The sequence below is a fragment of the Protopterus annectens genome, chromosome 12.part0 (genome assembly GCF_019279795.1).
Source record: "Protopterus annectens isolate FY-2018-M chromosome 12.part0, PAN1.0, whole genome shotgun sequence".
Taxonomy (NCBI): domain Eukaryota; kingdom Metazoa; phylum Chordata; order Ceratodontiformes; family Protopteridae; genus Protopterus; species Protopterus annectens.
Genome location: NC_056746.1, coordinates 22,887,642 through 22,915,035, shown reverse-complemented (window position 1 = coordinate 22,915,035; position 27,394 = coordinate 22,887,642). Strand labels below are relative to the sequence as shown.

Genomic DNA, 27,394 nt, shown 5'->3' with positions numbered 1-27,394 from the left:
AATGTATGCTCATGGGCTGCCTTTGACCATGTGACCAATAACCAAATAGGCAGACCAATGTAAACCAACAAGAGCTTTTTTATTGAGTACACACCTTTGACCATGTGACTTTCTACTAACTGAGTTTCAATACCTTATAAAATCAATGACAAGGAGGGTGGGTGCATGCACTTGAAATAATAAATTGCAAGAAGACATTGCATACTATAAATGAACACAGATTACTCATCAAAGCTAGATTTGGGGGCAGTGATGTGTACTGCTATAGTGTATGAACCTGGGAATGTATGCTCATGGGCTGCCTTTGACCATGTGACCAATAACCAAATAGGCAGACCAATGTAAACCAACAAGAGCTTTTTTATTGAGTACACACCTTTGACCATGTGACTTTCTACTAAGTGAGTTTCAATGGCTTATAAAAGCAATGACAAGGAGGGTGGATGCATGCACTTGAAATAATAAATTGCAAGAAGACATTGCATACCCTGTGACAGTCTCCATTAGGCATGATGTCCTGTATGTACACCATAGGGCCATCAGGTCTGTTACAGCCTCCAGCAATGGTCAGACCGAGACCAGTGGACTTTGGAACAGAGATGAGCTGAATTCCTGCTTCACTGGTAAAAGCAAAAGAAAGAAACCACAATAGTCAAGCAATAAAAAGTGAACGGATTTGGTATTATCTTTAAATGCCTTACATACTCTGCTTGAATGTGTGCATTTTCCAAACTGATGCTTTAACATCTGAATTGTTTTACATATTCTGCATATTCTTAGTTTATAACTAGATTGCTCTACACATTACAGTATTTGTCTTGTATAAGTGTATCAGTTACTATGGCCTGGGCTGTGGCTAAAAAGGGTCCTCATACCAGTTTATGTACCAACAAAGGTAAATAAATAAACAAATGCATATATATTGCTTTTAAATGGAACTTATAAAACATACATTTTCCTAAAAGAGCAAAAAGGACAAGCATCCTTAAAAACAGAACATCTGTTTTCAAACCTATACAGCATTGCAAAATGGTTATTGATAACATCAAAAGGAGGAAGACAAATTGTAACAGTTCTAGAAATTACTGAGAAGGAAGAACAGATACATTCCCCAACAACTGCAACCGAATAATAAAGAGTCGCATATTTGTTTTGTCAAAGAAAAAATGGTGACATTTCAAAGCTTACTATATCCACAGTCTAAAGCTTTCTTTTATCCTTTTCAGTGATAAATAAAGCAGGCCTTATTTATTTTTTGGAAGCAGACTTCATACCATCGTATGCAGAAATATTTTTTCACGTCGCAGTAGTAAAATTGCATGATGAGAGGTCAAGTGCAGGTCGAACAATTAACACTAAGCACAAGTGAGGTACATCAAGAAATCCTGTGGTCCACATAATATGCTAATGAAAGTATAATGAGATGGTAATGAGCAGTTAAAATTATGGAATCAACAGATGCAGATAAAGGTAAGCAATGTGGTGGAGTGATTTAGAGACAGATATATATATATATATCATGACTAATGAATGCAGCAAAATAATGGCGCTATTGGAGGTGACTCAAAGAATGGTGTATGTCATACCTGCTGAATTAATAAACTTGTTTATGCATGACAGTCTACTCTTCACTGGCAACCGTGGTTTTACACATTGTCGACTTCAAACATCTCTGTGTCATCTGTCTACACACAGCATTTCAAGCCCTTCACAACACTGAAATCATACACTGCTACTATGTGAATAGTCACAGCGCAAGAACTCATCAAGATGAATGCCCCCCTTTTGCAGGCTCATAGGATGCGTGGAGTACCTATCCTTTCTGGATACCAGGGTTCATACGTTTATATTTTGGTACTAGGCTAATGACCACTAGGGGTCTTACAAGCCTAGGCATGTACCCACAACCATTTGGATCCCAAGTATCATACAGAGGGGAGCATGTTAGTAGGTAGGTAGCTAAGGATTTCTTGGGGTAGGTGTTAGTTAGGATAATACTTTTCTTATTTACAGCTTCTGTCTATAAGGGACATGGGAACAGACCAGGGATGAATTTATGATTTCCCATCCAATTGTCAAGGTTTTGTTTGAATAGAATAAGGAATGAATTCTGCTTTACATGGATGTAGAACCTATTCCATAGTGCGGGGATCCTTTGGGACACATATCTATCTTTAGCAATACTGGCTACAGGAATGTTTCACTGACCAATAGGGGACACGGTGGGGATATCCCCAATAGGGGACATGGTGGGGATATAACAGGCATCTGCCTCAAGGATACTGCAACAGTTCATTGATGGCTCTGCTGCAGCATGTGTGGAAGCATGTGTGGTTTCCACATACCACAGAGAAAACAGCCAAGACTATGCAGGCATTTTATGGCATAACCCATTTACATATGGTTCTAGGGACCATAGACTGTACCCACATTGAAATAAAGGATCCACCTGGTGAGCAAGGAAGAAGATACATCAGCAGTTAATGCAGAAGGTATAATCTACAGTGAGTCTATAGGCCAACCAGACAGTAACTCTTTCTCTCACATATGGAACATGTGTAACTTATACCAGTAGTTTATATGGAGTGATTTTGCCATGGGGTTTCTTATTAGTAGTGCTGAACATGCCCTTGAATCATGGTTGATGACACCTGTCAGAAATCACATGGCCCACAATGGATGCAATTATGGTCTGTCACAAACCATGTCCTTGTTAGAAGTGGGTTTGGCATCTGATGACTTGATTTTGCCACCTGGATGCATTTGGTGATGCCCTGTAGTATGACCCTGGGACATGTTGTAAGAAGTTTAGTCTGTGCAATGCTACATAATTTTATGAAAACAGTTGCAGCAGGGCAGACACATTCTGGAAGATTTTCCACTCCAGGCAGTGCAGAAGTACCCCAATGAGGAGCCTATGGAGGCACCAGCTGCAGGGAGGACCACAGCAGATGAAAGCAGGCTCAGTATGCTGTCATGCTGGTTAGGAGGCAGTAATTAGTTCATAGTTATGGTCCAGAATAAAGCAGCAATACAGTAAACTAAAAGTGATGTATGCAAACCTTTATCTAAACTGTGCTGTTCCATGCATAGTCTGTGTATCAGACACAGGCTACCCAATTAATGGAGTGCAGACAGCAGAGTGTGGTTATCATTATTTGCACAGGTGGTGAAGTCTACAGTGTCAAGTGTCATCCACAAACAAATGTATGCATGTAACTATGCTGCTATGTTGGTATGCTTGAAACAAACTTTATGCTGTGGGTGTCAGATGTGGGGGAGGAACTAGGGTAATCTGGGCAGGGAGGGGGTGTTCTCACCACTGCTTTTTGTGTGTGTGTGTGTGTGTGTGTGTGTGTGTGTGTGTGTGTGTGTGTGTGTGTGTGTGTGTGTGTGTGTGTGTGTGTGTGCGTGTGTGTGTGTGTGTGTGTGTGTGTGTGTGTGTGTGTGTGTGTGTGTGTGTGTGTGTGTGTGTGCATACACATGCTGGGACACAATATCAGCAGATGTTGCACCACTGTGTTGATATCCTATAGATAGGTCCATGGTACCCATAGGAGATTCAAAGGTTCATAAGTGTTTACTAGACTAACAACCACAAGAGCCTTTTTAAGCCTAGCTATGCATCCCAAATCTCTGACAAGTTCTGATTCCTTTGATAGGTGTAAGCAGGCGTTTGGGAGATGAAACATTTACAAGCAGGGGCCTGGGGGATGAACCATTTGCAGGTTGCCTGTGTCCATTAGAGACATAAGTGCCAAACTGGCAAGAATTTCCTGTTCTCCATCCAGTTGTCCAAGTTGCACGTGAATTGGGTTAGGGAGGAACTCTGCTTCACATGAATGGGGAGCCTGTTCCATAGACAGGGTACTCTCTACATATCACAGGCAAGGTTTAATTCTTTAGAACAGGTAATTCTGGTGCTGTTTGTTTTGCTGATATGCAGGAGGTCAATCAGAGTGGGGTCTGACAATGTTCTGTATGCCAGGCATAAATATCCCCTCAAAAAGCATGTAGGAGACAGAATACAGGGATAGGGCCTTGAGGTGGTCTGCACTGGACATTTTACTTACACCCTGTATTCTTTTAGTGAGGAACTTCTGTGAAAATTCCAGTTGTTGAATATGCTTGATTAGGTACATACCAAAGGGGGCATTGTGCTCAATGATAGGCCTGATGAATGCAGAATACAGTGGGACAATGACTTCCTTGGACTTAGATGCCATACCTTTGTTTATATGTTGCGCAACATAGAATGATTTCCTCACTACTGTAGACATGTGGTGATGATGGGCTACCAGGGGTGGATGACCTCCCAAAAGATATTATGCATTTCTTGGCATTTAGTTTTAGTGCATGGGTCTGACTCCAGTTGTTTTTCTGGGTCTGACTCCAGTTGTTTTTCTGTGTTAGCCCCTCCTGGAAAACATTTGTGTCCATGTGGGATTCAATGACAATTCCTAATTTGCAATCATCTGCAAATTTAGTCAGCCAGGGACCACTGACATTGGTCTTAACTTCAGAGAAGTAAATGCCAAAAAGGAACAGTCCAAAGACTGATCCTGAAGGACTCCACTTGTGACTGGCTTCTTTGTAGAGGTGTACTCCCCAGTTCTAACTGCCTGAGTCCTGTCTGTAAGCCAGTTGGCTATTCACTGGGTGTTATACAGGTTTGCACCTAATCTCTTGAATTTGTCCACAATGCCCGAGTCGGGTATTGTGTCAAATGCATTGGCCAGGTCAAGGTAGGCAGTGTGAATGATTTTGCCCTCATCCATTGCTTTGGTTGCCTTCTCAAAGAAGTCCACCAGGTTGAGTAGGCATGATCTGCCCTTGACGAAACCAAACTGGGTTAGGTCCAGTGTCTGGCATTTACTATATCTCTGTTGATCATTTCCATGATAATTCTTTCCATGGCTTTACATATAAGACTAGTGAGACCTATGAGTCTGTAGTTTCCAGTGTCTGTATATGGCCCACCTTTGTGCAGAGGGATGACTGTTGCTGTTCTCCATTCATGAGGCATGAAGCCTGTTTGGAGGCTACAGTTAAATAGTAATTCCAGAGGCCCTCATAGGTCATGTTTCATGCTATTTAGAAAGCATACTGGGATATTGTCTGGGCCCATTGATACAGTGTTCTTGGTCTTAGAGAGAGCATTAAGGACCTGTGCCCTAGTAATAGTAGGGGGAGTTATATTTGATGGAATTTCCTGAGGGAAGGTTGAGTGGAAGAGAGGGGTAAAGTTGGAACTGACTTTATCAGCCAGGAGGTCTGCTATATCTTCTGGCTCATTATAGTTGACTCCATTTACAATGAGCTCTGCACACAATTGTGTATTGTCTTTGAGGTTACAGAGATAGCTAAAGAATTATTTGTGGTTGTCCTTGCCTGGGAGGCCAAACTTACCTCAAATGTGGCTTTATTAGACTTTATTTGTCCTCTGAGTTGTTTGTTTAGTTTGAAAGTGCTTTTATCCTGCTGGGTGCTACACCTCCTATTTTTTGCCATGATTTTCTTCCTTCTGTTATACAGCCTATTAATTTTGTGATTCCACCAGGGTGGCTTGTTTTTTGAGTTAGTTCTATACTTCTTCCTGGAGGGTACAGCTGCCTCTGTGCAGCTATTAACATGCTTGTACAGGGTTTCTATGAAAAGTTCTGCATAGGCAGCAGTATTCTCATGGTTTATTGGGGCTTGAAATTTCGCCAGGTTATCTCTTAATAGCAGGAGGTTAGCCTTAGAGTAGTTCCTGAATATTCCAGGTTTAGCTGGGGGTCCAGGTTTTATTTTTACTTCAAAGGAGACCATTTTGTGGTCTGACCTTATCAGGGATGACATTACAGTAGGGGGTGTGCAGCACTGTCCCATATTAGTGAGGACCAGATCCAGTATGGTTGCACACCTGGTTGGTGTACTGACTATCTGGTCCAGGGAGTTTGTTTACAAAATCCAGGAGTCTCTGTGCCTGTACATTTGGTGTCATATAGGATTCCCAGTTAATAGTGGGGTAATTAAAGTCACCCATGAATATGGTATTGGGTTGGATGGTTAGTGTTTCTAATAAGTTTAAATACATAGTATGGGTTTCCTGGGTCATAGAGGGGGGCCTATATCTTGCAAGGAAGTGGTATTGGATTTTGCCTACAGTGATTTGAACATGGAGCAGCTCAAGTGCATTGTCTTGTTTGACCAGCCTTGAAGTATATTTATTTTTGATGTAAATAGGGACACCTCAAAATGTGTGGAAGGTATTATAACCTTGCACTGTTGCTGTGCTCTCCACAGCTTTAAACCTTGTCTCAGTGACCGCACAGATGTCAGAATTCTCTTGGGTGAAGACAGCTTCTAGGGAGTGGAGTTTTTTGTTTAGACTCTTAGCATTGCACAGTCATAACTAGATTTTCTTGGTTTTGATTTGCTATGTTGGAAGTACTTTCAGTTTGGCATTGCCTAAAAAAGGCACTAAGGGGGAAGACAATGTTTTAGGTAATATTCAAAAGCCTAGAGGGCAGAGGTGCAGACCATCCCTGGCAAAGCAGCATGGTCTGTTGACCATCTCCTTCCATGCTGACAAATATTGCACCTTCTTAGAATGACACCAGAAACTAAGCCAATTATTAAAGTTAATCATGTTTTGTTCATATTGTGGCATCATCCTTGGAGAAGGCAAAATGCTGCTCAATGCAAGGCTCATACTACCCTGAGACACATATTCCAAGAGCTCCATGATGTCTCTCTTCATATAGTCTAGGACTGTGTATGCTCCCATCCACTGAAGTAGCCTCTCTTTTGAGGGTCATTGGTACTATCCAGCCCTTGTATTGTCATTATGAGTAATGGCCCACATTATAAATCACTGTAGCATGAGCACCATTCCCTTGTGGACACCCATGTCTTACACTACCTGCCCACTGGATGCTGGGCAGGAAGTGGTGGCATTATGTGTGCCTGACCATGGCCTACCCCTTCTGTGGTAGCCTTTCCCACTGGAGACAGAGGTGAAGTGGCCATGGAAAGTGTGTCTGGTGTACTGTCTCTGTGGACAGGAAGACCTGGGTCATGCAAGCTGTCTATGGAACACGTCCATGATATCACACATATGCAACATGTACTCCCACTAGTTATCACATATACCCTGTAAAATATATATCATCTCTGCAAGGACGGGGGTGTTGTTAGTTGTCCACTATAAAGGTCTTGCACATTTGTTGTGCCACTGATATTGAGATAGCTAGCTTGAGTAGATGGAGCACCTCATGGTGCCTGTGGCATCCAGCACAATGTCCACCTCATCTTTCTCTCGCTCAGTGGAGCTTGTGACAAACAAGGGGGACTGCACTGCAGGTGGAAGACATCACTAAACAGTTAAACCTGTGTCAGAATTTCAGCCCTTCTGAGTTTTCTTGTGTTTCTGGGTTGGGTCCACAGGCACATCAACCATGTTCACTGACTGTGGCTGGGATGTGAACTCCACATTGCCTGTATTGAGGACTGACACCATGACCCCTGGCCATGCCAAAGTTTAGCTTCCATCAGTATCACAGTCTGAGTCATCTCTGTCATCAGGCAATAGTATATTGACAGTGGAGGATCCAGATAAAGTGTTACCTGTGAAAACACCAAAAGGAAATACCCAGAATAGATAAGATCCATCATCATTACTTTTATCCCATTTAATGAATGAATATTTCTAATTGTAGTGGAAGGACATAGTAATAGCTACCTTTGTATTGGTGATCTCCTGTTCCGAAGGTCTGATATTCCTATGACAAAAGTGATACTGCATTTAGTATGTACAACACAACACAGTTCTCCACTGTACAGCTACCTATGCATATAAAGGCATAAATATCTGGAGCATCTCCAGCAGAGATTGGAGGTCAGTCAAGTTTTGTTCCAGTTTCTAGGACTTCACCATGGCCTCCTGATGACTTAGACCCTACCTCTATGCAGAGACACAAGGAATTCCTCCATCTCTAGTAGAAGTGGTTTGGTTTATTGGGTGTTGTTATTGCCCTCAGCTCCTGTGCCAGGCAGACAGCATGAGCTTTGGAAGCACTAGTCATGTTTGTGGCCCATTGTTTGACTTGCTCATAACTTGTATCCTGACCACCAAAATAGTATTTATGTCATTTACCACATGTGAACAGGCATGGTCGCACAAGAGTCGGTCAGATTTCTAATTTCTGATCATACCCTGGCCATGTAAGCCTGCAGCAAGATCTCATTCTCTGCATGGCAGAAATTACATTTTTTTTGTTTGCCTTTTCTAGGCAGGGGTGCGCTGAGGATTAGAGCTATGAGATGTTAACAAGATACTTCCTGTGGTACAGGGTTTGATTCCCTCAGCCTTTATTTACTTACTGTGTGACCTTGAGCAAGTCACTTAACCAGACAGTGCTATGGGGCAATTGGAAATTTGGGCTAGGCTGGACTGCATGCCTAATAACTACCTATGAAACTATTAACTAAGATATCCTGCTCTGTAAAGATAAGGAAAGAAAAATGTTTATGAGGATAAGCATATCGTTAGGTGTCATACATCCACCCTCATACAATGTAGCTGTTTGTAATAAATACCTTTAGTCCATAGCACACACATCTGCATACCTATGGACAGTTTTTATTTACCTCTTATAGATTTGGCCTGGTAATGGGCAGATGACATGGCAAGGAAGCCTACAGCTGATGATGTCAGGCAGTGACTTGCTACAACCCTGCATAGTTAATGACCTTACATGTGAAGAGTGTCAGTGGTTTACCTTCCAGAAGACATGCCTTTGACAGTATAGGGTTACACCCATAAACAACTATTATGACTGCATATGCAGAGAGGTGCAGTGAATGCAGATACAGATAGAGCCCAGTTAAGGGCAGATTTACTTCAGTTACACTGCAGATACCGCCTTAAGTACAACAAAACTGCATGCTTCTGTTGCAGAATGTGTCAATCAGATGCTTAGATGCATGTATTGTTGCCTGCAGATGTGTTGATGCAAAATAAACTGTCGTTGCCCTATTTGTGGGTGGAATTCATAACAACCTGTAATGCAGCTAGTATCAAGTAGCCACAGTACATATGCACAAGCTACAGCACATTCTCACCTACATTTGCATCCACCTATGCTTGCTCATGTGGGTGTATCCATACTATGTACTTGAAAGTGACCTTCCTTTCCCTCCTCAAAAACTCCTGCATACACTGGTAGCATAGCATAGGTGTAATATGATATGAAGTGCTGAAGTACGGTTAGCCTGCTCATGGCATACCTGTAATAAAGAGTTAGTGACCTATAGATGTGCTCACACAAGCAAAATCATGTACAACTGACACCTGTATAATCACATTACTAACATGGTTAAAGTTGACATGATGACGTGTTACAAAGTACATTCTGCGGAACTTTACTGTAGTACTGATCACGGGCATACACCCTTCTGACGCAAGGTAACCACCTGTTGCTTGAAACAACCCACAGTGTTCTACATAAATGCACCCCTAACTTAAAACATTAATAAACATTTCAATAACCGCGTTATCTATGCAGTGGTAGCCAAACATTTACAGTAAACTCAGTTAACTGGAACTCAAGCAACCAGAAAAAAAATCGAAAAAATACAGTACAGTTTTCATGTGTTGCACTTTCTGCCCCCCACCCCCCCAGCAGAAGCATACTTTACTTTTTTAGAGTTTTAGATTTTAAAAAGGAAGATAAGAATAAAGTCCCTTCTCTCCCCAACCTGAGAACAAGTCAAACCAAACAAATAGTATAGGGTACAGTATTAGTCAGGCCTGTTTTTAAAAGTAACTCTCAAGCAACCGGAAACTACAGTTATCCGGCATCTACCAATCCCCATGGGTGCTGGTTAACCAAGAGTTTACTGTAATAGGAAGGAAGCAAGTACGATTTAAGTTCACACTTACTTCATAAACAAGTGTAGCTTTCAGTAATTATGTTTTTAATAGAGTTAAACAAGTCTGGGAGATTGCCTGATTGCAATCTTCCATAGATTTATGAGACTCATGGTGGCTACCAGGCTATATATCGTGTAAATTCAAGGCTTCAACCATGGAAGCTAAGAGGCTCAATCAACCTCTTCCACAGAGATGAGGACTTGCAAAGCACACAAAGTATCTTTGGGTGGACAATGAACCTCATGGAGACAAATTATGTCTCTCACACCTTACCATTACTGTGCCACACCAACATTGTCTGCTCTACATTCTGGTCCCACCATGACAGATCATGCTATCAGGACATCTTGTGGTGCTTGATATGTGTATGACAAGTAAACATGCATGAATGTGAGCATAATCCATAGTTTGTTGTCAATTGCTTCCCATTACAACTTGTGTGGTAGGGCTCCCCAGCGGTGCAGCAAAGAAAATAAAATTTTAATTTATCTGCTGCATAAGGACCATTGGGACTGCCTGAATGGGGGCTGTTATGAGGGTTCTCCATATAAAGTGGATACCTGGCACAGTTTTCTCAGAGCAATTTCTGACATCGGTGGTGTACCCTGCACTGGTGAGTACTGTAGGCACAGCTATAATGATCTGAGGAAGTGCCATGCTGACCTTCTTAGGTGGTAGAAATAAAAGGTCAGAGTAAGACAGCCTGAGTATGTGTCTTGTCTACAGAGTTGTATTGGTTGTCTTATTAATAAATGTTTCTTATTGGGATATAACTTAGTGATACCTGATGAAATTGCATTATGGTTAACAGTCTGATGAAGTTAATATCTCAAACAGACTCTAAAATGAAAGTGCATACTGTTGTTTTATTATTTTTGGTATTTCTACTGGATTAGTAAACAATTTTGTTGATTTTATCAACCTGTTTGATGTTTTAGGACTGTCTACTCAAAATAACTATAATATGAGAAAGTAAAAACACTATGGTATGACTCCTGTCTGGAGGCACACCATCAGTGTTTCCAATAAGTTCCATGGAGGATATGCACACACACACACACACACACACACACACACACACACACACACACACACACACACACACACACACCCTGATCCAGTACTAGGTGACCTAGGCAGTTGCCTAGGGCCCTCTGACTTAGGGTGGCCTCTGGTAGCTGCAACAACATTTCATTTCATACCCCAACACGCAAGATTTAAATACATGTTGGAACTGAACTTCACTTCTACAAGCGAGCGTGTACTGGCGTATTGCTGCTGCTTTCCTTTATTTTGGGACAACTACAAGCACACAAAATTTGGTGCATTCTGTGTGTAAACTGATCGGCCTGATTATGAGTATAATCTCAGCAGAGGTCTCTAGCAAGTGGGACACAGGTAAAGACTTATGGACAACATTAGAAGAAGCATGCACAATCATGGACAATATCAGAATAATACCACTAGTAATCCAATGTCTCTGACATAACATATGAGATTTAAAGTGATCTGAGAGGGTTCTGTGCAAACATACTCATACAACTATAATGACATGTCTGCACTCTATGAGGGTAATCACACACACTGTTCTGACACTAACATCTGCTGGAGGTGTTAGGGGGGACACTGCTATACCTCTATGTGGCACTATGATCAATACAGACTAGTTGACTGGTGTGCATGGTATATATATATATATATATATATATATATATATATATATATATATATATATATATATATATATATATATAGCACAATCTACACTGTCACAAATGTTACCCATACCATTAATGTTGTCAAACAGCTGTGTATGTACTGTGTTCATCACCAGAACATGTATCACACATGCATTTGGTGTAACACCTTGATGGGATTTCCACACCATCAGACAGTAATGTTTATACCACAAAAAGAATACCTAGATATGGCCACTAAGATGTGTGACAGCTCACTGTGGCAAAAGTGGTACACTTCAGTTACACATCACTGGAAGATGTGCAGGGAGCTACATGAAGAAGAGTGCATTGTACTCGGCTATTGGTGTGATGGAGGCTGTGAACTGTGGAATTTTGGCCTGTGATGTGGATGTCCTTCACATACCTCTCAACTGTACAGATTTTCACAGAATGTCCAGATTTTTGCCTCATATATTTGGTCCATTTTTCATAAAATTGTAGTTTCCTGTCAAATTAGTGGCAAATCATTAAAGACTGAAGTTAAACAATAATGACAGACATTTGAATTTCAGACTTCATACCCTTCAGACAATTTATACTAATGCAAAACCTGTTATTCTATCAACTTTCTAAGTTTCTAATAGCAATATTTATCTGTAATCTTGGGCCTTTGTCCCAGTTTCATTAATGGCTTTGTCTCAATTTCTTGCTCTGAGAAGTCGAGAGGTATGGTCCTTCACATACTCAGTAGTTGTGTTACATACAAGGGAGTAGTCAGCACTGTAGGCACATATTATACTGTTATACTAATATCTAAGTTGGAGTCAATCATTGCTCACAATCTGTAGTCCTTCAGACAACTGTTTGGGACTTTGGACACAGGGTGTGTATATCATTTGTGATATCTGTGACTTAAATAATGGACAGGAAAGGGCCTAGCAGACAGCCCTGATGTACAGACTGTATCACTGGACATGAGATATAGTTCACGTCACAAGTTTCAACATACTTCCATGCCATGTATGCGATACAGTGGTCTCCCCACTTGATGATATAGGTGTTTATGGCCACATCTGACAGTAATGAGTGAATACCTCAGTCTGGATTTGTGTCAAATGCCTTGGACTTATCAAGTTCAAAAGGATGATAGTGTTGTCATCATGCATGCCCTCAATGACCTCTTTGAGGACATCTAACAGATGTAACAGACATGATGTAGCATTAACAATTCACACTGGTCTGTTGCACACAGCGGGGACATTACTAATGTCCATTTAGTAAAAAAATCTATAATGACATGTTTGTCTACCTCACAGATAAGGAGAATCAAGATGTGTCTATACATGCATGCATCAGGTGCTGTCTCTCTCCAGCCGACATGGATGCATGTTGATGTACACCCTTCTGCAGGAACATAGTCTGTGTGAAGGGTGTGTGAAGGGTGTGGGTATATTCAACTTTGACAGGAAGCTGTATGTGCTGAGTCATAAGATGGGCAATCTGTGATGTTATTGCAGCCCACTGATTCTGTGTGATAGGCCTGGATGAAGGTTAGACAGTGCATACTGGCTATCTTGATCTGGTCTAGGGTTGGACACAATCCCCCAAGCAGATATCATTGAGAAACTCACCCTTCTGGGGATTAACCCTTATGTCATTAGACGGGTAACCAATTCGCTCACTGACAGAACACATGCTGTGAATGTTGGTGAATCAACCTGTACTAGTAGAGTTGTCACCAGTGGCATACCCCAGAGATTTGTGATTGGCCCATTATTGTTTGGACTCTATTTCTTGACAGTTCAGGCTAAATTATACAGCCTTTGGCTTACTTCTTTTGTTGATTCTTGTATACTGCTTGCAACCAATGAGTAAACCTATGATGATAACATACTACAGGAGGGGCTAACACAAACAAATGATTGGTGACAAAGCCACATGGTCTACAAATAAATGCAAAAAATGTGTCTTTATTTTGTCCTTCTGCAAAGTGGAATTCCCTGCTAATTACAGCATTGACAACAGTTCACTATGCTGAAACCCAGTGATGCAAGCACCGGGATCATACATAGATATCAATCTGAACTTCGAACACTAAGTGTCCACACTGTTATTGAAAGCTTATTTTCTGCACATCATAAGTCATGGCATCCTAGTCAGATCTCAGGATTATATTATAGCACTGTTAAGCAATATCAAAAACACACACAGATTTCACTGTAGTTGGACTAGAACTCCTACCTATTTAAGTACACACACTACAGAATTCTGTACTTAATGCAAGTACTACAGCACAATTCTGACTTTTATAAGACTGCAGGTCAACTTATAGTGGATGACACTAACAAGGCATGTTAGAGGGAAGGTGTTAGGAGACCTGCATGAAATGGATTTGTAGGCATGTGCAAGTATCAAAACACTGTCAATCCATGGGATGGGAGAGGTAACTGTAGGGTACACACTTCTGCTCTCTGGGCTACACACACACACACACACACACACACACACACACACACACACACACACACACACACACACACACACACACACAGTTCACTGCAGTGAGAACAGAATCTCTACCTATCTAGGTATACAAACAACTGAACTCAATACTTTAAGCAAGCTCCATGGCACAAGTCAGACTTTTACAAGAATGCAGGTCAGCTTATAGTGGATGACAACAACAGGGCATGTTGTAGAGAAGATGTTGGGAGACCTACATAGCTTCATAGCTTCATGGGTTCACAGGAGGTTACTAACTTAATGGCCCTAGGGCATTTATTAGCCTAGCCATGTAAAACACAAATAACCTTACTGAGTATAGTTTGATGGGTGTTGTTAGCAGAGCAGTTTTGTGATTAGCACCAACTGGCCCTGTCCATGAGGTACATAGGTGCTACCACAAAGTGAATTTACAATCACCCCTCCAGTTGCCCAGGTTGCACTTGAATAGGGCCATTGAGCAGCACTGCTTCACATGTATTGGGAGCTTATTACAGACAAGTGGCAATTGCTGGGAGATATAGCTGTTTTCCCAGCATCTTCTATTTATGTCACAGGCTATGTTGAAATCCCTGGAGCAAGTTATTCTTGTCCCATTTGATTTGTAGATGTCTAGCATTTCCAGTAGGGCAGGGTCTGAGACTGCTCTGCAGGCCTGGCATAGGTCACATCTCAGTTGCCTGCATGATACTGAGTACAATGACAGGTCTTTCAGTCTTCCATTTTTATCATGTTTTGGAGGCCCTGGATTCTCCCTGTCACAAACCTCTGTGTTTTCTCCAGTTGCTACAGGTGTCTGGTGAGGTACAGACAGAATGGAGCATTTCACTCAGTTAGTTGTCTGATATGTGTAGAGTACAGCAGAGCTATAACCTCCCTGGTCTTGGATGTGATGGTCTTATTTATGAGGTGCACAATGTAGAATGTGTGTCTCACCACTATGAACATATACTGATTGAAGTGTAGATTGCTATCAACATGTGTTAATAAGTCTCACAACACTGTGTTTGGGCTTAGAGGGGTGTTATGTATATCATAATTACCAGGGTTACTTCATTGCCAAAGCGGACAATGAGGAATTTTATGCTTTAATGTTCAGTCAGTGAGTTTGGCTCCAATCACTGGTCTGTGTCAGCACTTTCTGTAATATATTAACATAGTTGGAGGACTCTATATGACTGTGTCCAGTTAACATTCATCTGCAAACCTGGTAAGCCACAAGCCATCTACTTTTGCCTGGACTTCAGAGAAATAGTTTCCAAACAGTTGAGGGCTATCTAATACTGTTAAAATATTTTAAACAAACAGTGATAATGCAATGACAGTAATTCTTTATAGTACATGTGTTGGTGTGTGTTGGCATAGAGCAGTGGGGTTAAGTGACATTGAATGGAGATAAGTGCAGCATTGTACTGCCACTCAACATCGCTTGGCATTGCTGCAATACAGGAATGTGCAGGAGAAAGGTAGGTAAGAACCATAGCTACCCATTTCTTCAGCAGTAAAAACTGATAATCTGTGCAGAATATTAGCTGAATTTGGGTTGTCACCTCCAGAGAGAGGGGTGACAACAACTTAATCAGGTTGTATAGCCAATTGGACCAAATCAAGTGTGTCAGGAAGACATGTGTGCCAACTGGAGAGCTATGTATGGGACCGTTACATTTTTGTGGGACAGGTGCCTATTTTTTTTTTTTTTAATTTCGTAAGACAGGACTGCTAGGTAAGGGACATAGGTATGTCTGGGTCAGGTAAGTTGGGTAGGTAAGGGAGCAAATGTAAACAAACAAGACAAGAGATAGGGATGGTGATGGACAAAAAGGTTGGGGGACGCCATGATTGGGGTGAAGGAGTGGATAATGCAGGCTCATGGACATCAAGTTTGGAGACAGTAAAAATTGAATCCTCACTCACTGGACTGTCATCACTGTCCCCTTACTCCACTGGTAGCTGGAGTGCTTGACATCTTCTCCTCCTATGGACTATGAGGGAGAGCAGGCTCTCCATCTGGTGTAGTCATATACCAATGGTGAGGTGCACCCCCTAAACTCTATCAGTGGCATCTCCCTGTGGGTGATGAAATCACCACCAATGCCATTGCTCCCAGAGGGTACCACTGCACTAGCTTCTGCGGCAGTACTACATTAGGGTACAGGTAGTGCAGGGGCAGCAGAGACAGTGCTGTAAGGTTGGCTGCCAGATGTGCTTGTCATTACTGCTGGAACTGGTGGAGCAGGGGCAGGCTGATCCACTGGGACTGGCCTACCTCACTGTTCTATGTAGCATTTAGTGATGTGGTACACATGGATGACATGGAGACATTTTGACGACACATAATAGAAAATAAAATAGAGAGATAAGGGTTGGAGTGAGAGGGAAAAAAAGACATACAATTAGTAAGATCATATGTGACATACAATGCATTAACACGGTTATACAACTCTTTTATCGGAAGTATTACATTTAAATATACACCCTCACAGATACTCACTATAATACAGATATCTGAAAGTAATCCTTGAAATGTGAGTATATTGGACATATGTGCATTCCAATAACACATATTATAGTTTACAGCATTTTTGCCATTGGTATAGAGTTTTTAATTTAATGAAATATTATTGAAGAAATAACAGTTTTGTCTAGTTGGGAATCATGGTATTTGAACCCACAACCTCTGACTAGAGTCTAATATTGGACTCATACAATTGGTTTGTGCTAGAGACTAATGCATGCATACTTGCTTTTACAGTTGGGATATGCATGCTCAATTTGATACAACTGTATAAAAGACCAAAGAGTCTATCTTTAACTTTTAAACTACAATAACACTTCTCTTCTGCTGCATACATAGCACTTGCTTCTGTCAGTATCTGCAATCAAGCAACATGAACCTGCTGACTGAACTCACGTTTGTTGGGAGCTGAAGAAAGAACAGAAAAGAACAGAAGAATATTATGCATACCAGTCTTGCCTATATTTGGCTTTGTAAGTCTTACAAGTACTCTCTTATTGTCATACTTATACAGCTGTGGGATGTCCACGGTGTCAAATTCATGCAACCAACAGTTGAAAGTATCCCTTTTTCTCCTGTGTAGGTAACTGAAATTAAGCCTACATTGCTCTTCAATGTGTGGGATACCAGTGGCACTGGATACAGTCTGGACCAAAGTATTCCACACCTCAGACTTGTAGTGGGAAACAAAATAGTCCCCCCTGCAGAAGCCTTTGACTGTGGTGCATTACCAGAAGTCCAATAAATATCCTGGACTCCTAGAAACCCCACCTCTGTGTCCTAAACTTGGCACCTTCCCCTCCAGTGCCAGCCATGTCTACTAGATAAACCAGAGCAATGGAGTCTGATGCTTTCCCACCAGTTCTACGTATTGCATTTACTGGTAGTGTACAAATCTGAGTAACAATGCCAACTGAGTTTGTGCAACGTTAAGCAGAGCACAGCAGTGCCAAGCAGGAATAAATTAAATAAATGAAACTGGAAGGTTAATTTGACACTTGGACTTAGTTTGATGGGTATCTACTGCTGTAGCCTGGAAATATATACTGGAAATTGGAAGGTAACTGTTAGGTGAGTTAAGTTTGCAGACATGCACTGGGTGCATAAATGTAATGACCTGACACATTTTTTGTCTTTATACACTGAGGAAAATGGATTCTTACAGTGTGTTATTTAAACACGTGCATATGGGACAAACCATTTTCTTCCACAATGCTGATTTTCCATCTTTGCCACAGCATAAGTGCTGCTCAGACATAGTCAGGAATCATACATAAATACAGGTGACAGTTTGAGCTGTTACACATGTATGTGTGTGACCTGACAATGTTATTGGATATATATCCAGTTGTGTATGTGTTTTATGTAATCGTGAAGGCCACACAGGTCCAGATAGCAGAATTATACTTACAGAAATATAGTAGACAGTATACCTTCAGTCATACATCTGAAAACACAATAATAGCGTCTCATCCCTCATATATATAATTCATATCAGCTCCACTATCTACAATGTTATAAGTGAGAGTGAATATAATGGGAAGTGAAACAGTAAAAATGTATGGAATACCCTGTATTAGAATCCAGGACCATGAGTATGGCAGGCCTACACTTATACCTGTTGCCACAAGAATGTTGAGATAACGCTTATCTATTTTTCAGTTCATTGTTGTAAAACGCACTGTCAACAGTAAAAAAAAAAGGTTGCACACCATGTATCATTGTGCAATGCCTCTTAGTGTGTTTGCACGGTGCCAAACAGAATTAATGAAATGTATCCAGTTTCAGTTATTGGCTGTCAGAGTCCTATCTGCAGGTGTTTGATGGCTGCAGCTGCTGGGGAACTTTGCTAACTGCCGCACAATGCTGTTAAGCTCAGTTGCACGATGAGATACAGAAATTGCAACAATGTACTATTTTTTACCTTTGCCCTTTTACAGACACCCTCTTTGCAGGTGTTCTGCAGGTGTTCTATCTTGTTCCTGGGTGGTCAGCTAGCCCAATTTGAACACTGCTGTGCTTTGTGCAAATGAGATAAGCACAGCCAAACCTAACATTCATTTTTTCTTGTTTCCCGTGTTTGTGCTACACAGCGCATCATGCCGACACTGGCCCCAAAAGAAAAAAAAAGAAAGAAAAAAAAAGGAGAGTATTTGAAATGAGGAAAGCAATCTATGGCATACACACTAGAAATGTTAGTGCACATGACATATTTCTACATAGGTCTGAATTTGAACTCTCACTCCAATGAACCTTCAGAACACAGTAAGGGTGCCTTACCCCCTTTGTCACACAAATAGCTTTGCAGCAAGGAAATGAAATCATTCTGCATGCAGCCAACTCAGTATCATCTATAGTAATATGAAACCATATAACTGTTATGTGTGCATTTATTATTTTGGGATGCATTGCACTAAGTGATCACACAACCGGTTATGAGCATTGCTTGCAAATATGCAGTTCTGTCTTACCTCTCTATGTTTGTTGGTTAGTCTTCTCTTATCTGATCAGTAATCTGAGACATGCAGTCTGTAAGCCATTCTATATCATTGTCCTTAAAATGTGCGAGGATAGTAAAAGGGAATAATATAATATGCTGTTGCCAACAAATGAAGGGAAGTTTGGATGTTAATAAACAGAACCTGTGAATTGTGTGCTGCTTACTTACATTTCCAACCTTGACAAAATTACATCTAACATTTTGTAAGTCTAACCTGATGCACCCACTCAATGTAGGGCAGCCTGCATTGCTGTCATGTTTTCCTTCTCCCAACCAGTAATCATTCACAGTTGCAGTCTATTAAAAACAAATACCGAGGGAGTGCCTGCATTATGTTTACATGTGCTGCATGGAGCCAAGTATTTGAGATTCAACAATTCTAATGAGTTCTCACCTCATTTGCATCTTTACCATACTGACAGCCCTTAATCTACATCATAAGAGGCAACAGTGTAACTAGAGAATCTGAAGGTGAGCAGACATGTTTATGTGGAGAACACAGAAAAGAGGATCTTCCATCCATCCATCCATCCATCCATCCATCCATCCATCCATCCATCCTTCCTCAACCCCTTTTTCCCATTTTGCACATGGGGTCAGGGTATCCCTTTCAACAGTGACAATCATCTGGAGCCAAGGTTTACACTGCCAGAAAAGAGGATATTATTTTGGGATATATCTACACAGAGGACTACTGAACTTGAGAAGGCATGCTTGCATTTTGTCAGCTACATACTGCTTATGCTGAAATGTAATTAAGAAAAATCTGTATAATAGTTTAATATATATATTTTGATTAGAAAAGCTTTTGCACTTTTATCTGTATGCATCAGTTGAACGTGTACTAATGGCATGAGCATATTTGTTAGGGCATTTCACAGGTATACATGATTGGCAATACCTTAACATGGAATGTTTTATGTTAAATCTGAAGACATGTTTCAGGGACAGTTTATTTGATAGCAATTTTAGCATTTCCATTTCAAAGATGGTTTGTTAGCAAAATGTGTCATTTGCCTGCTCTTTTGGGGGTGGAGGAGCATAGTTGCATTTCTGTTATGGCAAAAACAAGGATATATTGCAATTTTTACTCTCCTTTTTTGCATCTAGCCTGTTGTTCATATTTCAGATCTCTAGACTGTTTTATGTTTCTCCAGTGGGTAATACTGAAATCCTAACTTTTCTGTTTTATCTGGGAACAGCTATTTTGTAGTTATGTGATACTTATGTGTATTATCTTTCTGTTGTATTTTAGAACACCTAGGACTATGCCACCCAGGAATCTCAATCCTTGTAAACCACACTTCACTGACCCTGAGAGTCAAGTCATTGTTGATGCTTTTAGGTGATATGGTGCCTTCCTGCTTGAGAGGGGATGTGGAGATATATCAGGCAGAATGCAAATTTGGCAGCAGATCATTGCAGATGTTAATGCAGTGGGTGGCCACAGCAGGACATATGACCAGGTGTACCATAGGACACCGACATGATCTCATCTGCATGGAGGAGAGGAGCTGCAGTGGGCCATGATTTGATGGGTACCAGGGGGGCCTGTTACAGTTCCTGTCCCCTGTCATGGATCCCGACAGCTCCCACGAAAGTGCAAAACAGCATGTGTTTGGGGTTCAGGCACCTAGGCAGCGAGACATTTCCCCTGTGGTACATCTGACTGGGGACAAATGGCCAAAATTACATTCAGCTGCAGAGAAATATGGCTGTTTGCAAATTCTCTGTGGGCAAAGAGAAGAATGTGTTGCCATACCTACAACTTCAATAACCAAATGCACAGGGGGAAAACAATGTCTGTGGTCCCCAAGGGAACATGAGACAGCAGGCAATATGGCAGGCATAAGCAGCAGGCTGGCCAGAGGACATGTCAGTGGCAGTAAAAATGCAGTGCACAACGGGCAGTGCCTTTATAATCAGTGTGTGTGTGGACCACTACCCTCTTCACAGTGTCTAGGGAACATTACCTAAAATGCATACTGGAGCATAAATGTGACTACAGAACCAGGCAGGATTTTCTGCATGCTGTAGCACACTTCTACATAAGCACAACAATTATTACTTCTTCTGCCTCCATGCATTTGGTTATTAAAGCTGTGGGCATGGCAGTATGTGCTTCTCTTTGCCCACAGGGAATTTACAAACAGCCATATTTCTCTGTAGCTGAATGTCACTTCAGCCATGTGTCCCTTGCCAAAATGTACCACAGGGAAATTTCTCACTGCCTAGGCGCCTGAACCCATGTTTTTGACACTGGTGTTACTGTTTCAGGGACAGCAAGCATGTCCGAGGAGGAACTTCCATGTAGGCTTTTGTATCTTAATTGTTAAATACTGTTGTGTGGTAAAACAATTTAAATCAGTACTTACTTCTGTTTCACGAGCCATTTTGTTTGGGGGGGTGAAGATTGCTACAGTTAACAAGACATTCTGATTGAGTACACATAGGCTTAGGCTGGAGTTGTCATCCAAGTTCTTGTTGAAAGTATAGTTAATGGATCTATAAAGGAGAAAAAGTATTACTCCCTGTGTTATTAAGTGGGTGTGCTTTGCATTGTTGGTTAGACAATGTGAGGGCATATTGAGCATGCTTGTGTCTGCCTACACCCACAGCAGATGCTACTTCACCCATTGACACCACAGCTGTGCGTAGCTGTGGTGACCTTGGCATTGGATGTGAGATGTTTGCTCCTTCCTTTTGTTGACCCTGCTGAAACCTTTTTCTCAGGATGATGTTGTATAGCATGGCACATACTGTGAATATTTCAGTACATGACCATGACTTGTACTACAGGGCTCCCTCAAATGTATCTAGGAACAGGAACCATGGTTTCAGCAGCCCAAACACATGCTCTGTGACATTTCTGGTTTGGGAGTGTGCCTCATTATGGCATTCTTCAGTTATATTTCTGATAGATGTTGTAGATCAGAGTGTATATGTTGCTTTAAAAGCTATTCCAGTCAGTGAGCACATGCATATAAGTACTGAGGACATGCAAGCAAGAGTGCCATTTTGTAGTGGGCAGCCGAGGTGTAACCATGCATGTGTGTGGTAGTCAGTCAGTTAGTTAGTTTGTTTCAGTTTAATGTTACCGTTCTCCATCCTGATGTGTTTGTATGTAATAAACTACTTAAATGAACACCCAGCCTCATCATCTTATTATTCAATATACAGAAGACGAGCGACATGGTGTCAGACTGGGATGCAAAGTAAAGCTGCTTCAACACCATGAGGCAGGCAGCTACAGTTGGAGGAATACACAGAAGTGGATCATCTCTGCTCAAACGACTCACACGCAGATCAGAAAGACAAATCCAGATACTAAAACTTGCTTAAATGATTTTTTACTCAACGAATATAAAACAAAGCATTAAAACCATTCAAAACAGCTTTCTATTTAAACAAAATGTTCAAAACTATGATATATTGATAAAAATACTTAAAATGATTACAAAAAATGCTTGAAATAACTTCTGAATCGCATAAAATGCATAAAAAATGGAAAATGACTGCATTTGTTCACTATGTGCTTCTTTTCCGTACTGACTAAAGCTATTTGAGATATCTGAAGTGCACAAAGTGTTCACAAGTTTGTGCAGCATTACAGTACAGTTATTTTGCAGAAAATGGTCATTTCAAAGAGTTTATGGTGCAGCTGAATAGTTTTCATGTATCTGATGTATGTGTATTTGAATATAATTACCAGGACATTTTGTTGGCATGACAGAAGGATTCACAGACCAGCTCCACCTGTATTTGGTAATAATGTTGCTGAAAACTGGAGAGTGTTTGAGCAAGAGTATGATATTTTCATACAGCCTGCTTTTTCTGATAAAGATATACATACAAAGGCATTTACTCTGCTTAATTTATCTGGTTCAGAAGTGTTCATTTGTATATGCCCCAACTGTGTATGCAGGGGAGGGGGGAAGCTGCCATATTGTGGTACTGGCTGAAACCCGGGAAGACCCTGAGTGCTTAAAAACATAAATTTAGAGAACCATGTAACCCCCAAACGAATATTACAATGGAAAGGCACATATTTTACACAAGGGATCAAAAGCCTGGTGAAACCTTTGCAGCTTATGTTACTGACTTCGGAAACCAGGAAAAAACATGCAGATTTGGTGATCTAAGAGATGAGTGGATAAAGACAGGCTTGTGTGTGTTATTAAAGATGATGCAGTGAGAAAGATTTTGCTTTGAGACAGTGATTTGACTTTGAATAAGGCCATAGAGATTTGTCAGATATATGAGTTCACAGAAAAGCAGATGAATATGCTTACAAATGAGAAAAGTATGCTTTCAGTGCCTTCCAGTGCTAATGTTGATAGTGTGCAGCATGTAGTTAAAAGATACAGGCCCAAGGGTAGGGCAGCTTCAGTGAAATACAGAGCCTTTCTAGTAAGTTCCAGGGCAGCTCCAGAAAAATCCAGACCATGCTCAGTGAAGCACAGGGGTGACTCAGCGAAATCAAAGAATGTGCCCCCACCTGGCCTCATAGTCAACTGTTGTAATTGTGGTGGTAATCACGAACATAAAAGAGAAAAGTTCTTAGCTTTTGGTCAGCAGTGCCACACATAAAAAGTGGAATAATTTCAAAACTTTGTAAATCAAATGAGGCTCATTCTTTTATTAAAAGAGAGCATTCAAAGAGGCAAGTTGATCAACTAGAAAGCTGCGACCCTACTTTTTATGTTGATGGTGTGCCTGTGCTTGGTGAAACAGTCAATGCAGTAGATTTATGGGCAAAGAATGAAGTACTTTTTTCTGTTCTGATTAATAAGAGACCTGTAGAGCTCAAAGTTGACACTGGCTCAAAGTGCAATGTTATGTCAGCAGAAATGTTTGCCAAAGTAAGAGCTGGTGAGAAGCTTGATCTGGAAAAGTGTGTGAAGCTTGTTACTTATGGTGGTGAAGAAATTCAAACCGAAGGGTCAGTAGTGCTTTCATGTTACTCTGCTGGAAACAGCTACGTCCTGCAGTTTTATGTAGTCAAAAGTCATTGTTAGACTTTAAAGACGGTTTCAAAATAGGAACTGCTTTCATTTAATGCAGCAATCCACCATGTAAGCATGTGTAACAAAGGAAATTTCACACAAACTATTTTTTCTGACTATGCTGATCTTTCTGAAGACAAGTTAGGCAAACTCCCAGTTGTGTATTGCATGAGGTTAGATCCTGAAGTAAGCCCAGTTATCAGACCAGCATGGAAAATTCTGGTAGCCTTGCAAGGCAGAGTTAAAGCTGAACTAGACAGAATGGTACATCTAGGTGTAATTTGCCCAGTATAAGAACCAATTGAATGGGTATCCTCCATGGTGGTAGCTCGTAAGAAAAGCTCAGATGATAATTAGAACATGTATTGATCCAAGAGGCTTGAACAAAGCACTAAAATGACCTCACCATCCAATACATATAGTCAAAGAAGTTGCTGCTCTTATGCCTAATGCCACTGTTTTTTCTGTCTTAGATGCAAAAAGTTTATTTTGGCAAATTTTGGTTGACCAAAAATCTTCACTGCTTACCACTTTCAGTACACCATTTGGAAGGAACAGATTTTTGAGAATGCCATTTGGGATAAATTCTGCCAGTAAAGTCTTTCAACATGCGATGGAACAAAATTTTTCTGGCAATCCATATGCTATTATAGTAGATGATATTCTTGTAGGAGGCAATGATGAAGTCGAACATGATAGAAATCTCAAGAAAGTTCTGGAACATGCTCATGAAGTGAATCTTATGCTGAATCCTCAGAAATGCAAATTCAGGCTACAAGAAGTTACTTATGTGGGTCATTTGTTTACTAGTTTCAGCTTATGATCAGATTCTTCCAAGCAATCTGCAATTCTTGAGATGCCAGCTCCAGACAATGTCACTTCCTTACAATGTTTTCTTGGCATGGTCAACTATTTAGGAAAGTGCGCTCCTAATCTGAAGGAACGTTCAGCACTGCTAAGAGAGCTGACACACAAAGATGTAACTTGGTTCTGGTCAGAACACCACCAAACAGTATTTGATGTCCTTAAACAGAATTGCCAGTCCATCCACCTTAAAATATTATGATGTTCATAAACCAGTAACTCTTTCTTGTGATGCTTCAAAGTTTGGTCTTGGTGCATTCATTCTTCAAGAAGGCAGAACTCTAACCCAAACCGAGATGCAGTATGCTCAGATAGAGAAAGAGCTCTTGGCAATTGTGTTTGCATGTTTGAAGTTCCATGATTATATTTATGGCCGACTTATTCAAACTGAGACTGATCACCAACCTTTGGTTACTATTTTGAAAAAGCCAATGCACACACCTCCTGCGAGATTGCAATGTATGATGTTAAAATTGCAAAAGTACAATTTTTACTTGGTTTACATGAAAGGCAATCTTCTTTATCTTGCTGATACTTTATCCAGATTGTCCAGAAAAAACACTGATTTTGAAGTCATAGAAGTGAGAAATTTTTCTTCCACATGTTTTAATGAGCTTAGAACTCACAAAACATCAGATCCATTTCTCCAGAAGCTCACCTACTTTATCAGTCGAGGATGGCCTTCAAAGCAATCTTGTTTGCCACCAGAAGTACGCAGTATTTTCCTTACAGAGGAGAGATTTTTGGTGAAAGATGGTATCATGAAAGGTCCAAAAGTGATTGTTCCAAAATCCTTGCAACAACAGTATATTAAGATCTTGCACTGTGGTCACCAAGGAAGTAATTCTACCAAAAGAAGAGTGAGAGGACTAGGATTTTGACCTTCCATGTCAAAAGACATTGAGAGACAACTTTCAGCTTGTTCTGTTTGTAATAGTACTAAACCAGATCAACAAAAGAACTACTTCATCTAAACCAGATTCCTGAACAACCTTGGTCAACAGTAGCTACAGACTTTTTCGAATGGAATGGTCAACATTACTTGGTATTAGTGGACTCTTATTCATATTGGTTCAAGATTGACCTACTTCCTAATCTCAAGTCCAGTGCTGTCATTACTAAGCTGAAGAGACATTTTTCTGTCTATGGTAGTCCGCACAAACTCATTTATGACAATTGTGCACAGTTTACAACTGTGCAGTTCAAAAGATTTGCTAAAACATGGGACTCTGTTGATGTTACGAGTAGTCCTGAATACCAACAGTGAAATGGCTTGGCAGATTGTGCAGTTCAAAGTGCAAAACAGCTGCTGGAAAAATCTAAATGTGACAATACTGATGTTTTTCTAAATATCCTAAATCTCATAAACATATCTTGCAACAATCTTCTTGGTTCACCTGACCAGAGGGTAATGTCGAGAGAAACACCACACTACCATTCAGTAAGAATTTGTTGGTTCCAAGTGCTAAAAACAACAAAGCGGTAAAAGCTCAACTCTTAAAAAAGCTTTTGTCCCAAAAGTCTTATGATAAAACTAGAAAGCCTCTGAATCCTTTGAAAGAGGGAGAGATAGTGTTGATGCAGACAACAAAAGGATTTGACTGAACTGGACTTGTGAAACATATGTGTAAAAAACTGAGATCGTACATCATTGAGTCACAAGGTATGGAAGTCAGGCAGAATCAGAATTATTTATTACTGGTGTCTGAGCCAGTGTTGCAAGATTTTGCTTGTAACAAAGAGTGTAATTCTCTGACTGATTTGTCCAATGTTCCTGTTCCAGAGAACATTTTATTGCCTGCTCCTGTAACTATCCTTGAAAATCCTCAAGAACATTCCCCAGTGACTGTTCCTGCTGCTAAGCCCAGTTTTAGTTATTACATTACTAGGTCAGGTCATATCTCAAGACCTACTGTCAAATGCATAGCAACATGGACAACCCCATCCATGTGAAGCAGAGTTCCTCCCTAAACCAATTCAAGAGCAACTTGGACAACTTAATGGGAAACCAGAAATTCATCCCTGGTTTGGCACCTATGTCTCAAATGGATAGAGGTAACCTGTAAATGGTTCATCTCCCAGGCCCATGCTTACACTTATCAAGGGTATCAGAACTTGTCAGAGATTTGGGATGTATGGTTAGGCTTAAAAAGGCCCTTGTGGTTGTTAGACTAGTAAACACCTATGAACCCATGAAGTTATGAACCTATGATTGTTATTTGTATATATTTGTATAATTTGAATGCTCATATGATTGTCATTGTTTATTTGCATGATCAGCTAGTCAAAGAGGGAGGATGTAGAATGTGCGTATGTTCCTTTAAGAGTTAATTTAGTCAGTGAGCACTTGCATATAAGTACTGAGCACGTGCAAGCAAGAGTGCCATTTTGTAGTGAGCAGCCGAGGTG

General features: G+C 40.7%; 1 protein-coding gene across 1 annotated transcript in view; it reads right to left on the bottom strand.

Moving 5' to 3' along the window:
* The window catches only part of LOC122816340 (syntaxin-binding protein 4-like), an 869,603-nt gene that overhangs the window by 429,638 nt on the left and 412,571 nt on the right, over positions 1–27,394 (bottom strand). The window contains exon 8 of the mRNA XM_044089066.1: positions 488–620. Coding sequence (XP_043945001.1) covers positions 488–620 — 133 coding nt within the window. The remainder of the gene's footprint in view (positions 1–487; positions 621–27,394) is intronic.